Source organism: Suncus etruscus, chromosome 2 (genome assembly GCF_024139225.1).
Source record: "Suncus etruscus isolate mSunEtr1 chromosome 2, mSunEtr1.pri.cur, whole genome shotgun sequence".
NCBI classification, from domain to species: Eukaryota; Metazoa; Chordata; class Mammalia; order Eulipotyphla; family Soricidae; genus Suncus; species Suncus etruscus.
In genome coordinates this window covers 41,545,008-41,561,707 of record NC_064849.1, presented here as the reverse complement: position 1 = coordinate 41,561,707, position 16,700 = coordinate 41,545,008, and the positions used below count along the sequence as shown (strand labels likewise).

Here is a 16,700-nt window from a genome sequence, read left to right as displayed (position 1 = left end):
TATAAAAATAGCATTGTAATAATATCTAAAGGCAATAGAGATGAGGGCCAAGAGGACCAGTCATTGATAGGAAGTTTACCACAAATATTTGAGCAGTGCAGTTACAACAGAGAAGGGACCACCACTATAACAATAATAGTTGGAACTGATCACTCTGTTTAAGAAATGGGTGCTGAAAGGAGATAAAGTGATATGCATGGTAACCCTTCATTAATAATAGTGCAAACCACAGTGTCTAAAAGGAAAAGAAATGGAAAAGACATAAAGAACTAAAATGCTTGCTCAGAGGCAGGTAGGTAGGAGGGTAGGAGGGAAACTGGGGACATTGGTGAGAGGTAGTGACTGAAACTCAATCTTAAACAACTTTATAATTATAATGTTTAAATAAAGTAATTATAATAAGAAAAATAAATTAAATTAAATTTCTTCATCAAGTGCCACACAAATTGAAATTTTTTTTATTGTTTTTGGGTCACACCTGGCCATATTCAGGGATTACACCTGGCTCTGCACTAACGGAACACTCATGCCTGGGTTCAAGAGACAATATAGGTTGCTAAAGATCAAACCTGGTTCAGCTAAATGCAAGATAAACACCTTACCCACTATAATATAGCTTCAGACTCTGAATTCATTTTCTTAAGCATACTTTTCAAAGCCTTAAGGATCTAACCTCCATCATATATTCAGCTTCGTCTTTAACATTTCTCACCTGCACTTTACATTTTAACATCAGAAAATTGCTCTATTGGCATTTTCTTTAACCCCTGAGCCCCATTCCTCTCTGCCCTTGTATATAAAAACGACTACTTAGAGTGACTTCTTGCCCATTTCTAACCTATAAAATCCTTTTTATCCTTCAAAACAAAGTTCAGTGAAATTTCTCCAGAAATTTCCTCCAGAAACATTTGTTTGTCCTCCAAAATAGGGTTAATCACTATCTTCTTGATATTGACCCTGTAGATTTAACATTTAACCACAGTCTTTTTAACTGGCTTTTTTTTTTACATCTTGGTGTTTTATAAGATATTATATGATAGGATAAAACAAAGTAGAATCCCACACTGAATTTTTAGTATATATTTAATCATACACAATCTTTAGAAGTTCAATTATTCTAGGCTTTGTTTGGCAGATCAACAATGTCATAACACTCTCTTCTATTCTCAATTTACAATATATTCTCCAATATGATGAAATTAGAAGTCTTGGAATAGTTAATTAAAATATCGATGGGATGATTGTTTTACATGATTTTTTAAAATTTGGGTTCTAGTTGTAAGGATTTATCTGGTAGTGCTGGGGTAATGAGGAGGAAGAGGGAGGTCATGCTTGGACCCAGATAATTCTGGCTTTGTGCTCAAAGAGTTGAGTCTTCCACATGCAAAGCATGAGAACCATTCTTTTGTGTATCTCCTGAAACTCTTTTCCAGAGTTTTAGGAGAGATTTTTTCCCCCTTTCTTCTTTCTGCTATGTAAATATATTCCGAAAAATAGCTCAAAAAAATCTATAGGATTCCCTCATCAGGGGATATTAGGTTGGCACCTTAATCTAGGTTTTCCAGCCTCTAGGACTAAAGGGACTAGCCTAAAATGTAGTATATGAAAATGTATTATATAAGGTTGGATATTTTAATATATCAGAGAAGAAACGGCTTTAGGATATCATCATAAACTTTCATTTATGTATTACTGACCAAAACTAGATTACACACTAATATCATGATCAATCCCTAGAGAAAAGAAAACAAAGCTACTGTCTATCTTAGACAGATAACAATAACTTGAAGTTGGGCAAATTGCCATATTTTTAAAACTTTGAATTTGATAAACTGAAAATGGAAATTACTGACTGTAGTATAAGTAACAATAGTACCATATCAACCTCAATATCTTTCCCTTTATTGTAATGTGAGATATATAAAGACAAAATCAACATATTTTCATCTTCTAGACAAAGTTCATAGAATAATACTTATCAATATATGTATGGATAGAACTCTCATTTAGAAAATATCTAGCAAAGAACTATATAATAATCCTAAAAAACTAACCTTTACCTTCCTGTTGTCTTAATTATCCCATCAACAAAGGTAACATCTTTTTACTCCTAACATTTTAAAGAAAAGCACTATATAAATTTATAAATTGTTATGATTTGTAAGAAAACAAAGTCCAAACTAAAACTATAAATAAAAATTTATAATATGATGGTTGTGTACCTAGAAATACAAAATCAAGGTATTGCTAAAATTGGGTTTTTTATCCTTTTTTGAGGGAAGAATTATTTCTAGACCTTTATCTTCAGATCATATTCTCTCCCCATATCGCTTTACAAAGTCTTATTTTATGAATCTTTCTATATTGCAATTTCACTAGTTTTATATCAAAACCAATTATTTCTGCACTCTCATCATGCCCTAATTTTAGCACGATGACCTTTATAAATACTCTTATCTCTACAAAAGGCTACATCAGAATGTAACCAGTTATTGAATATGAAAACCCTAATGCATGAATCTGGAAAAGAGAGACACAGCTCGACCCATAAGATGTGCTCTACTTCATTTTACCCTGACAATAATTTTCACAAAAATCATTATCATCTTCATTCCATAGAAAATCAAATAGGTTCCTCTATAATGCACAGAACTTATTTTAATAAAATCACTTTTATTTTTAGTAATATTTAAAAATAATATATTTTAATATATAGTCATTCAATATAATATAGGTAATATAATTTATTTTATTTAATAATGTAATTTTATTTTAATATAATATAATTTTAATATAATTATACAGTGGGTACGGAGCTTGACTTGCATGTGGCTGACCCAGGTTTGTTCCTGAGCACCACATATAGCCCCCTGAGCACCACCATGAGTAACTCTTTAATACAGAGCCCTACGCATCACTGAGTGTGATCCCCAAACCAAAAGAATACATAATTAAAGATAATAGGATTATTAATAGTTAATATACCAATTTTGATAACAGTACTTAAAATTTCCATTTTATTCACATCTTAAAAGCAAGTAGTAGTATAAACAGGAATTATAATTCTATGTTTGATAGTTTCCTTGGCAATATTCATTATTTATATCAATATTCATGAATAGTCCTATTTATTTCATGTTTGTTAATGTTAAGGCCTGGATATGTCAATTTATGTATATAATTCTGATAGCCTTACCCTGGCTATTGGAAAAATCATACAGAATGTAGTTCTCTATCAGAATATATTCTCAATATGGTTCCCTTGACTCATAAAACACAGAGCAGTCTAATCCTAAAGGAAGGTCACTAACTAAGATTAAGAGTCTTGGGGATTTCTGTCAATTTTATTAATGAACTTGATAACTGTTTATATTGTTTTTCCATATAAAAATATTTTTGAGATTACATTACACAAAGGAAATGATAGTTATGCTTTCAACATAAACCGCAAAGAGGTAGGGCATTTGCCTTGCATGTGGCCAACCTGATCGGACAACGATTAATTCCCGGCATCCCATATGGTCCCCCACTTTTGCCAGGAGCAATTTCCGAGTGCAAAGCCAGTAGTAACCCCTGAGTGCCACTGGGTGTGATCCCCAAAAAAAGACATACATACATATATACATACATACATACATAAATAAATAAATAAATAAATAAATAAATAAATAAATAAATAAATAAATATAAAGAAACCATGGGACCAAACCATTCAGACAGAGCCTGAGCCTACAGCTTACAAAGTGACCATGAGAAATGAACTAAACTTCCTATAATTCTATTTATCTGTACCATAAGGACCACAATTACTATTAATTCACATAGTAGTAAAGACAATTAAATCAGTTTATGCAGGTAAAATTTTACTAAAGTGGTCAGTATATATACTATACCAACATTCAGCAAATATTAGATTTTTACAATTATTCTACATAAAAGATGGTGCTAAGCATAAGAGATACAACTATTAAAGAAAAGTGCAAGGGATGGGCCGGAGCAATAGTGCAGCGGTAGGGCATTTGCCTTTCACATGGCAAATCCAGGCAAGACCTGGCTCGATCCTGGCGTCCCATATGGTCCCCCATGCCAGGAGAGAGCCTCACCGGGTATGGCCCAAAAACAAAATCAAAAAGAAAAACAAAAAAGAAAAGAAAAATATAAGAAAAGTGCAAGGGAGAAAAACCAGTGTGCATAGAAATTGCAAGACTGACTTGCACAATGAATTGCACGTGTCAGATGCTATGAGATAGCCACATGTAAAGGGCTGAATAAGTGCTAACATATCAAATCATATACTGGTAAATTTGGTGAGATATTAAAAAATTATCTATGGTTAATTTTTAAAAATTTTTCAACTACTTTTACTAGACTGGTCAGGGAAGACTGCCAAAGGAGTTATTATATAAACTGCTCTAAATTTGGTACATAAAGTAAAGAGGTGAGCATTTGAGCATAAGAGAGAGTTATCAAAAATATGAATTGAGCTGCCATTTGACCCAGCAATTGCTCTCCTGGGTTTCTACCCCCAAGCTGGAAGGATATTCATCGCAAAATATGTGTGCACCCACTATTTATCACAGCACTCAGTATAATAGCCAAGTCTTGGAACCAACCTCGATGCCCAACAACAGATGAGTGGATCATTAAGATGTGGTATCTATACACAATGGAATACTACATGGCAGTAAGAAATGATTCAATCTCAGACTTTGCAGCAACATGGATGGACATAGATCATATTATGTTAAACGAAGTAAGTCAGAAGATGAAAGATAAACGCAGAATGATAGCACTATTCTGAAGCACCTAGAAACTACACCATATATACAACTAATATTCAAAGATCAAATAACAGGACTTAACAGGCTAGAAACTCCAAACACAATAATACCACACATATACTGGGCAGAAGTGCCCAAAACACATGAAAGAGGAACATCATAAACTCTCGACCACACATTAAACCATAAAGAAAACAGCAACTGCAGAAACAGCAGCATAGAGTGAACAGGTATGTAATCAGCCTACTGCAAAGGCTCATAATAATCTCTTAGGGATCTTATACAAGGTTACAGGTAAAGAATACCATGGGAAATCACTGACTACAACTGAAGTATTTCATAATAATAGGTGTTAATGCCTTAAGCTTAATATATTTAAAGTAACCTTTCAGCTTTTCTGTCCACAGGTGTTCTTGGGTACAAAGGATGGACAACCTAAGATGGCATCTCAGAGCTAAGTCACACGAGATACCATACCCAGGTTGCGTTACAAAAATGTCTGGACAAAACTTTTTAACACACCCTTTATCTCTAGGGCATACCTTCTAGGACCTGAAGCATATGACCAGCCAGACCACCAAAGCAGCAATGGTGACCTGCAGACTTATACTATGGGGCCTACTCATCGAACATATTCAAGCAAAATTACATGCCCCCGCTCTTTTCACCTCTCTTCTCACTACTCCCTCTTCCTTTTTTTTTTCTCTATTTAATCTTATTTTCCCCTTTCTTCCTTTCTGCCCCTTCCAAATACTCTCCCCTATCCCTCTTCCAGGAATCTGACTACCCCTTCACTGCTCAATCCCATCCAGATTTTCCAATTTATTAAAACTCTTCACCCTCAGTTCTTAATCTATTAGGCATCAAGACTGACCTCCTACCCCAACGAACCAGTACCCAGCACCCGAGCGAAGGGACATCCACTCAAACCCACACCTCGTCCCTGGCAGGAAAAGACAACCAACACCCCTACTGACTCATGCTGTGTGGCTCTCCCTACCAACTTATCCTAACGTGGACTGTTGCTGGATACCGGACTTAGCCCTAAAAGGATTCCCAATGCAAGAACTTTATGCAAGACCCACGCTCAAATCTTTTACCAATCTCAGGAAGGGCAGGGTGTGCGATTAAAAGGTGCCGGGGAACCCACACCCCACAAGAAAATCTCAAAAGGCAATAGGGAAACCTATACTTCCATCACAAGTATAAGACCTCTATAACACTACCTCTTTATTTTTTATTTCATTTTACTTAAAATCATTTTTCACTATACATATGTGAGCAAATATATATTTTTATTTCTATTTTTATGTTTTTTGGGTGTGTGACTTGTTTCTCTGTTCTTTACACCCCCAAATGCACCAGCAATATAATGAAGCACCATTTCTTCCTGCAAAGGCACACTAAAAAGGGGGAAATCCCACGTATATAAACAAGCTCTTATCTACTAGGAATAAGAACTCATACTTATTTACAATACAGGGGAATCTCCCACCTTGAAAATATGTCATGTGGATCCATCTTAGACTCCAGAAGATTATACACTGACCGTCCAGACTTGAATCCTAAACCCCAGACATAGAACCGACACAGTTCTTCACAACAACTACAGGAACCAAAGCCTACCTGGGACATCCTGAATACTACTCGATCTCCAACATGTGCCAGTTCTAATATGATATCCTGACAATGAGGAAATTGGGAACAAATGGACATAAGAACAGGTTTTCCTACCTTACCAACTAAGGATAAAACAAAATCAGAAGACTTACCACACTATGGGCTGTGCAAAAGCCAAGAAAGTTATCTACAGATGAGCAGCTGATAGAACCATGACCGGGCAGTATGTATTCTGGGAACAACAAGAAAGCCCTAGTCTAGGGTTTGGTCTACGTCCTGCATAACAATCATGACCTCCAATTCCAGAGTCCTGACTGAGGCAATTGCAACTGAACGGGTCTTCTGGAACCATAACAAAAGATGATAGCCCAGACTCCATCCAAGTTTCAGCGCAAGGGCCAAGACCACTAATCACAGAAGACAGATTAAAATGACATCGAGGAAACAGAACTTATAAAATCACAAATAAAGTCTTCATCCTAAATTCCACTCCTTGACCTGTGCACAGACGGAGACCTCTAGATTTAGAGGTTTGTTTTTATCATCCAGATCGGAGCATAAGTCTTCCATAGGGCACAAAAACACCAAGGGGAGAGTAAATGAACGTCAAAGGAGATAATCCCATGACAAAATATTCCAAGGGTAGAGAAACCCTGTATCTCTTAGGCCAAGGGGATTCCAGTTTCGGATGTCCCCAATATTTACTGTGCCTATGCGGGGGGGGGGGGACAAAAATCACTAAATAATCCCTTTTTTTAAAAAAAATATTTTTTATTTATTATTATTTTTTATCTAGTTTTTGTCGATTTCTTTGTTTTGGGGTAGAAATTGAAGTAGTTGTCCATTTTTTTATTATATATTTACTTTTTCTTTCTTCTTTTCTCTTCTTCCTCTTAGCGCCTTGTCATATTTCCTATCTCAAGACCATGGCAACTACGTGGTGCATATTTTTATTGCTGCAGTGCTCACTGAATATCTTATTTGATTCCTCTTTCTGAACTGTTGTGGTGTTTCACCTTCTTTTCCCCTTCGTCCCTCAAATCAAGGATAAGAGCCTCTAGAATGACTCTGCGCATAGTCGGCCTGGTCAAATTTTACCCCATTATATTACCTTTCTCTTCCTCAAACAAAACCACATAACTTGAACTTTCTAGTCCCGCCTCCCAATTAGAGGGGGCAGTAATGGAGGCACCAAGACCAAACAGCTATAAGACCACTAAGTAATAAACTAGACACAGAAGGGACCACACATTCTAGCATCCCCCTAGGGGGGAGAGTGGAGGATATGGGAGGCAGGATGGAAGCGGTTGTGGGAGGACAATTCGGCGGTGGGAATTCCCCTGGTTCAATGTAAATATGTACCTGGAATATTACTGTGAACGATATGTAAGCCACTATAATTAAAATAAAAATTATATAAAAAATAAATTACTTTTCCACCACAAAAAAAAATGAAAGTATTTCACTAAAGCTTGACTCTTAAGGACGTTTGGGAGTGGGAAGGCATACAAAGAAGATGAGCATGGAGAAGCAAACCATATGAGACACAAACTGAACAGTATCACGATTTGGGGGATTAAGTCAGACAAAATAAAAGTAGATAGAGGATCTTAGGTAGGAAAGTGAAAAGATAACACTTCTGTTGAATGTCCATTGGGCTCATTTGCCACTTTTAGAAAATAACCAAGGCAAAAAATATATTGGATGGATTTCTAGTTTCAAATTCCCTTTACACTGTAACAACTCAGTAGATCTCATACAAAGAAACTTCAGGTTCATTTTGAGAGACTACAAGTGAAGCAGTACATTCTAGAATAATCTGTTACCATGACAGCTTAATGTGGTAAGGAAAAACCATTTTAATATCAGACACTCAAATTGAAAATCCCTACCCTCATTATGAAGTGTGGCCTGAGCAATCTACAAAGATGTTACAGATCAGCTGCAAGAGCTATAGCCTTGTGACTCCAAAAATGAAATGGTACTAACAAACGGACAGAATTGTAATGAGTAACAAGGATGCTACATAATTAATAAAATGCTTTGTTACAAGATTTGCAAAATCTAGAGCAGCTTTTTGGGGAATGAAAATTCAAGAACTAATGATTGGTATGCCAAAAACTTTAAACTAGTTTTGCCATTGCATGACTGCTACATATTTTTGAAAAGAAAACTTTATGAATAAGAAATGCGTCTTTTAGAAGGAAAAATTACAACAGTTGCAATGATCACTATAGTAATCTGACAGTTTATTATTTGAGTTGTTTTAAAGGATTTTTCTAATATATGTTTGAAACACTGATCTGGTAATAATTTCTAAAATTCATTTAAGCATAGCTTGAATAGTCAACTCACCTATTTTTCTTAGTGCAAGTTAATTTCAATTATATATGTAGGTGTAACTATTTACAGCTAAATATGTATAAAAATTGAAATCAGCTCTCCTTTCTAAACTGAGTTCTTAACATTTATTGATACTGACTAGTGTATCTAGTGCACAAAAATTATACTCTATAAATTTTATCTGGTAGAATATGGAAAAGGTAACACTACCCATATTTTTAAACCAAAAACCAGTAAGAAAAAATTTTTTAAGATGGAATGAGTAGTACTTATTAACACTTTAAAGAAACTTAATGAATTAAATTTATAAATAATTATAAGACACAGAGTCATATATTTCAAGCCCTACTAGAATTTTTCTTGGTAATTAATGTATACTAATTATATCAAAGTTACATTAAAATTTATAAAATGGCAAATTATCAAGGACAGACAAAAATAGTTTGTTTTTATATAAATATTCCTTTCCAAAGCTTTCTCAGAGCCAATTCTCAGAATATCTGTGCAAAATTGTTAACAATATAATTATACTAAGCCAACTAGTCATTTATATTTTAAACACCATATTGAATATTTCTAAATGATATGTCTTATCTCCTTTTCCATGGAGTTTATAATTTGAGGTAATGACCTCTAAATCTATAATATTCTATGTTTCTCACATTAATTTTTAATTACATGATATTTTCTTAAAGGACAAGGGGCATGCATTCTATACATATTTTGTTTTTGGGCCACACCTGGCAATGCGCAGGGGTTACTCTTGTCACTGCACTCAGAAAACACTCCTGACAAGTTCGGGGGACCATTTGAGATACCAGGGATTGAACCTGGGTCCATCCCGGGTCATCTGCATGTAAAGGCAAATGCTCTACAGCTGTGTTATCTCTTTGGTTCCTATACATTTTTTAAAGTATCTCTTTAGTGTCAAGCACAATCAGACATAATAGGAAAGGAAATGATGGACAAATAAATTAATTAAACAATCAAATGTTGGAGACGGTGTCCTGTCAGAGATCATTTTTTGCTGTCTTCTGTCCTAGCCCAGCTTTTTCACCTAAAAGATGCCTACGTGCAGTTTTGCTGTAAGCCCTTGAGCTAACAGGAAAAGTATTTGCAGCTGCAGGATATAATTCACTCTGAAGCCCGGAGAGAAAGCAAACAACCCGGTACCATTCCCAGATATAGGCTACTCCCTTAACTACATTCCTGAGTTAATGGCTAAATGCAACAAAGCTTGCCCCACCATAAACTGCTGAGAGTTCCGGAAAGTGGGCTACAAGCCCTACTTTAGGGTCATAGGGCAATTCCTTGAAAGCTGCTGACTTAGGGGTGATTGTAAAATTGTCACTGCTTCTCCCTCCCTTCTGGAAGATGATTTACTGCCTTTGTCTCATGGCTTTCGCGCCAAAATGTGTGATTGACACCATCTTTTACCTGCCCCCTTCTCCTTCTCTATATAAGAGATGTTGGACCCTAATAAAGTTGCCTTAGACCGGTCTGATCGCCTAAGGTCATTATTATTAACCTCTCTTAGATTTTTTACAGGTGTGGTTGTCCTTCTAGCCCAGATAAATAAAGGTGCGGTCGTCTGTGAGCCTCTCAACTGATTCCCGCTGGCCGGGCCCCTCCGGGGGGCTTGCAGGACCCCGCATTTTGGCGCCCAACACTGGGCCCGAAGACCACCGCCACACTCGAACGACTACAAGGGCGGCGTGTCCGGAGCCGTTTCATAAAACGCAGAAAATACCTCATCAGGGTAAGCGTAGAAACGAGTCAGCCTTAACAAATAAACTGCAGTTTTTCCAAGTCGTTCCCCCCGCTGCCCCTGATTGGCTTTTGGGGCTTCACCCATAGGATTCGCTACCATGGGTGCCACGCTAAGTACCAAACTTAAATTCATTAGAGATATACAGTCTGAATTGAAAAGCAGACACGTAGAGGTTACCAAAAAAGATATTTGCAATTTTTTGATGTTTATTCATTATGTATGTCCGTGGTTTGTGATTACCTGTCCAGAAATTGTTGCGTCCACTTGGGATAAAATAGGAAACGAATTAAGTGATTATTTTACGGTTAACAAGGAACCCGAAACAGAGAAAATAATATTGCAATATTGGAGCCTGCTGCGAGACATCATTGTAGCTAAAAATACTGAGGAAACTGCCAAAGAAATTGTCTGTGCTGCCAAATCTCATCTCGAACAAGCCTCCCGTGAGTGTTCCAGAGCTCCTTCCCGTTCCAATTCTTTATCTCACCTTCCATCTTCCTCCTCTTCAGCTTCCACCACTACCGCCCCTGCGTCTGTGCCTGATACTATTAACCCTCTCCTCGCCTCTAAGCTACAAACTGCTCTCAAAGACCTTTCAGGTGCCTCTCGTCTGTACCCCTCCCTGGCCTCAGCTCCGCCTGAGCAACCCGATCTGCCAGACGCTCAAGCCCCAGGGAAAAAAGCAGCTCTCTACCACGGCCCCTCTGTTCCTGCTCCTCCAACATGCCTTTCGCCTTTACCTCCTCCCCCTACCGCCCTAGACACTCATCTCACCACCATTACATCCATGATTTCCCAGCTTGCCCATGAAGTCCATAAAATAAATCCAACTTCACAATCCTTTTTCCCTGTTCTCCTTCCTAATGGAGAAAGTCTTCCTCTGCCTCCCTCTCAACAACCCCCACCGCCCAACACTTCCCGCCCTCCCCCACCGCCCGCTGGTCCCCGCACCCGGAGCCGGGTGCGGCGTGAACGCGAGGCTCAGGCCGCCGCCGAAACAGCGGCTGGTTCCGGCTCCCAGCACAACTCAGACTCGGAAGGAGAGGAAGCCCAACCCAGCGGCGCCAGACCTCCGGAGGGTGAGATGAACTTCCGTTACGAGACAATTAACAAAAGGGACCTTAATGAACTGCTCCAGGCAGTTAAGAATTACGGCACTCAGGCTTCTTACACTATATCCTGCCTTGAGTCACTGGGAAATGGCGGTGCCCTTTTACCTTGTGAATGGAAGCGTGTTGTCTCCAACGCGCTGCCGCATAAGCTTTACTTGCTCTGGGAGACTGACTTTTATAAGACCTGTCGAGACCTAGCTAGAGGAGATAAAACATGTCGCCTTATGCTTTCCGGTTCTGCCCCGTATGATACTATGCAGCAGCAACGCACGTTGCCCCTTGATTACCTCACCAACACAGGTTTTGCCGCTATGAAAGCCTGGCGAAATTTACCTAAGGAAGGTGATGCGTATGCCCCGCTTGGTCAAATTACACAGGGACCAGATGAAACCTATAATGCGTTCATCAGTCGCCTCCTAGAGGCCGTAGAGAGAATTGCAGGCACCTCTCCCTCTGAAATGACAAATACCTTGGTTAAGCACCTTGCCTATGAAAATGCCAATGCACCTTGCAAAGCCCTCTTAAAGGGACGCATGGCTAACAAAACCATTCATGATATGATTGATCTTTGCCATGATGTTGATCCCATTGCCCATCGAGTTGCCCATGCTATGGCCGTCGTTCAAAACCAATCCTCGGGCAAAGTCTGTTATTCGTGCGGACAAGCTGGACATTTTGTCTCTCAATGCCCTCAGCGCTTAGCCCCTGTCATGCAGACAGGTACAGCAAACCCCTGCCCTCCATTTTGTCCACGTTGCCGCCGTGGCCGCCATTGGGTGGCGGACTGCCATGCCGTTAAAGACGTAGATGGCAATCCCCTGCAGCCTAACCACCGCCTTTCGGCTCAGGGAAACTCCACCAGGGGCCGGCTCCGGGCCCCGCGCCGTCAATTTCAACGCTTTGTTCTGGCTTCGGAGCCCACCCAGCCGGCCCAACCCAACCCAGCTCCCCAGGCATATTACCAGCAGCAACAGCAGCCTTGCCAGCATCAGCCACTAGTACCCCCCTCAATGCTCCCACCTCAGCAGCCTCCCTTGTCAGGGCAACCCCGGGGAGCGCAGGACTGGACCTGTACCCCGCCTCCCCACACTTATTAACCCCTGAGCATGGTGTTTGCCAAATTCCCACAGGTGTTTTTGGTCCGCCATCGCTCGGACATTTCTTTATGATTATTGGGCGTGCATCCATGACTATCAAAGGTCTAATCATACAACCTTCCATAGTAGACAATGACTATACTGAAGAAATTATACTTCTCGCAGTCGCCCCCTACTACCCCGTCCAAGTACTGCCTGGGCAGCGTATCGCGCAAGCCCTTCCACTCCCCCTCAACGCCACTTTGCCTTCTCTCCCAGAAATCCGCGGCAACTCAGATCCCGGCTCATCCGACATATTCTGGGTTCGTGCCATGTGTAAAATTAGACCCCCACTTGTAATCACGATTGAAGGCACGCCCTTCACGGGCCTTCTTGACTCTGGTGCGGATACTACCTGCTTCTCTCCCACTAACTGGCCTCCCGATTGGCCTACGACTGCCTCCATTGACTCCGTCTCTGGAGTCGCAGGTACCGTAAAGCAAGTCCTCATCAGGGCCAATAAATTGGTCTGGCAAGACGAGGATGGAGACACTGGCCTTGTTCGCCCGTACATTATCCCAGACCTGCCCATTAATTTGTGGGGTCGAGACATCATGGAGCAAATGGGTGTTTATATTGTCAAATGCAGAAACCCTGCCGCTCTGTCCCAAATGATGCATCAAGGCTATACGCCTTCCAAAGGCCTAGGAAAAAATTTGCAAGGCATTCCTAAGCCTATTCAGCCAACACCCAATCCCGGCCGCCAAGGGCTTGGCTACAACTCTGTGTACTCCATGTCAGTTAGCTCCACACCGGCACCCCCGGCGGAAAAAATCACATGGCACGCCGACACACCTGTGTGGATAGGGCAATGGCCGCTCTCCGCTGAAAAGTTCCAGGCTGCTTCAGCGCTTGTACAGGAACAGCTTGAAGCTGGTCATAAAGAACCTTCCACCTCCCCTTGGAATACGCCCATTTTTGTAATTCGCAAAAAGTCCGGCAAGTGGCGCCTTCTCCATGATCTAAGAGCTATTAACAAGACAATGGTCCCCATGGGAGCCGCTCAGGCAGGCCTTCCAGTACCGTCCGCCATTCCTTCTAACACTTTTAAAATGGTTATTGATCTCAAAGATTGTTTCTTTTCCATTCCTCTTCATCCTGATGATTGCAAACGCTTTGCCTTCTCCCTCCCAGTTTCTAACTGTGCTGGTCCTTGTCCTCGTTTCCAGTGGAAGGTCTTGCCTCAAGGCATGGCCAACAGTCCAACCCTCTGTCAAAAATATGTTGCTTCCTTCATTGATCCCTTTTGCACCTTGCACCCTTCCCTTTATATCTTGCACTATATGGACGACATCCTTCTTGCCTGTGCCGATGAATCTCTCCTACACTCTGCCTCTTCCGATCTCATTTCTCTTTTATCCTCCAAAGGCTTTAACATTTCAGAGGATAAAGTCCAGGTGTCTCCACCCCAGCTGTTTTTAGGCTTCGAACTTCTACCCTCCCAAGTGAAAACACAAAAGGTGCAAATTCGTACGCAGCACCTCAAGACACTTAATGATTTCCAACAGCTCCTTGGTGACATTAACTGGCTTCGCCCCTATCTTAAGCTCACTACGGGAAATCTTAAACCCCTTTTTGACATCCTCCAAGGAGACTCCAACCCCTCTAGCCCCCGCTCGCTTACTGAGGAAGCTCGTGATGCACTCACTCTTGTTAATCATGCCATTTAAAACCAATTCATTACCTACTATGACCCCTCTATCCCCCTACAACTCATTGTCTGTTCCACCGCCTTTACACCCACTGCAGTTCTCTGGCAAACTGCCCCCCTTTATTGGGTTCATCTTCCTTCCTCTCCTTCTAAAGTTCTTTCTACATACCCTTCCTCTATTCTTCAACTTTTGCACCAAGGATGCGATATCTCTCTCAAACTCTTTGCTAAACATCCTGATCTCCTCATTCTCCCATACTCTACACAACAGTTAGCCTGGCTTGAGACCAGGACCAAGCCTGGCTCCTTTTCCTCACTTACTTTCAAGGCACCCTTTCCACACACATGCCAGCCGACAAACTTTTACACTTTCTTAACAAGCATCCTGTCGTTTTCCCTAAAATTACTAAACATCAACCCATCTCCACTGCCTCCCTTGTCTTTACCGATGGGAGCTCCACCGGTACGGCTTCCTTTTCAGTTGATGGCGCTCAAAAAACTATACCAACCGCCCACGACTCTGCCCAACTTGTGGAACTAGAGGCCGTGCATCAAGTCTTTCTCTCCGTCCCTCAGGCCTTTAACCTATATACAGATAGCCATTACATTGCATCCTCTCTCCCCCTTTTAGAAACAGTGTCTTTCATTAAACCCTCCACTCCCGCCTTTACCCTTTTTTCTAATATACAACAGCTTATTTTACAACGCTCCAATCCATTTTTTGTGTCCCACATTCGAGCACATTCAGGTCTGCCCGGTCCTCTGACCCTTGGCAACGCCCTTGTTGATGCTGCCTCCCGTACCCCCTCCTCCGCCTTCGTCCTCCTTTCCAACTCCGCTCCGCCCTCCTCACAATTCCCTTTGCAGCAAGCTTCCCTCGCTCATCGCCTCCACCACCTCAATGCTCAAACTCTACACCTTAAATATGCTATCACTCGCGAACAAGCCCGCGAAATTGTTCGCTCCTGTAAATCCTGTCTTTCTCTTCTCCCTGAACCTCACGTTGGCATTAACCCCCGTGGCATTGTACCCGGTGAACTTTGGCAAATGGATGTCACGCATTTCTCAGCCTTTGGCAAGCTCAAATATGTTCATGCCACTGTTGATACCTTTAGTGGTTTTATTTGTGCCTCCTTACATACCGGAGAATCTTCTGCTGATGTCATCGCCCACATGCTTCACTGCTTCACCACTCTAGCAGTGCCCAAAATTCTTAAAACAGACAATGGCCCCGGATATGTTGGCCACAAATTTCAGAATTTTTGTGCTAAATTTGGCATTAAGCACAAAACGGGAATAGCCTTTAACCCCCAGGGTCAAGGCATTGTGGAGCGAGCTAATCAAACCTTAAAAAACATGCTCTTTAAGCTCGCAGGCGAAAGTGAAACCTTATACGCCCGCTGAGGCAAGCACCGCCTCCTGCTTGCTCATGCGCTTTTTGTGCTCAATTTCTTGTCTCTAGATCCTCAAAGCCACTCGGTGGCTGATCGATATTGGCACCCACACACTGCCAATGGTTTCCAGTCTGTCCTCTGGAAAGATGTTCGATCAGGACTCTGGAAAGGGCCCCACCCAGTTCTCATCTGGGGCAAAGGCCATGCTTGTGTCCATGACACCGACACTGGTGATACCCGCTGGCTTCCAGACCGGCTGGTCAAGCATTATAACCCGCCCAGGGCCCCTAGCCCTGAGAACCCCATTCCCCCTTCTCTTCCAGAACCCAGCACCGTTGACGCTGTCGTCCCTGAAATCAACGCTGAACATGCCCGCCCTCTTGTTGCTGTTGTTGCTCCTGCTCCCCTCCGCCAGCCCAGCCCAGACCAATGACCGCTACCGAGTCTTCAATTATACCTGGCAGATCATCAATGAGGCTGGCGACGTCGCCAATCAAACCTCCATCCTCTCCACCTCCATTCCTTGGCCTGTCCTGCAAGTCGACCTTTGTGCCCTCGCCATGGGCGCAAGCTCGTTCTGGGGCACCTCCAGTTTTCGCCTACCTCAACCCCGTGCTGTCGACCACTACGATTACTACGCCCCTGCCGCTGGTGGCTGTAACTCCGTCGTCCGCAGAGACGTTTTGAGCCACCCTACCACCACCTTTTATGTCTGCCCCGGCCATCATCGTCCCCGCTACGACGACGTCAAATGCAGATCTCATGAACAATATTTCTGCGCCTCCTGGGGCTGCGAGACCACAGGCACTACCTACTGGCACCCGTCCTCCTCTTGGGACTTCATCACTGTTACTCGACCTCCTCCTTCTCTGCCCCTTCTGAACTGCGATGC

General features: G+C 41.6%; 1 protein-coding gene across 1 annotated transcript; it reads left to right on the top strand.

Moving 5' to 3' along the window:
- Window positions 1-10,612: 10,612 nt before the first annotated feature.
- On the top strand, window positions 10,613-12,724 carry LOC126001680 (endogenous retrovirus group K member 24 Gag polyprotein-like). Its single transcript, XM_049768945.1, has one exon. The coding sequence runs from the start codon at window positions 10,613-10,615 to the stop codon at window positions 12,722-12,724; it is 2,112 nt and encodes a 703-aa protein (XP_049624902.1).
- Window positions 12,725-16,700: the final 3,976 nt, after the last annotated feature.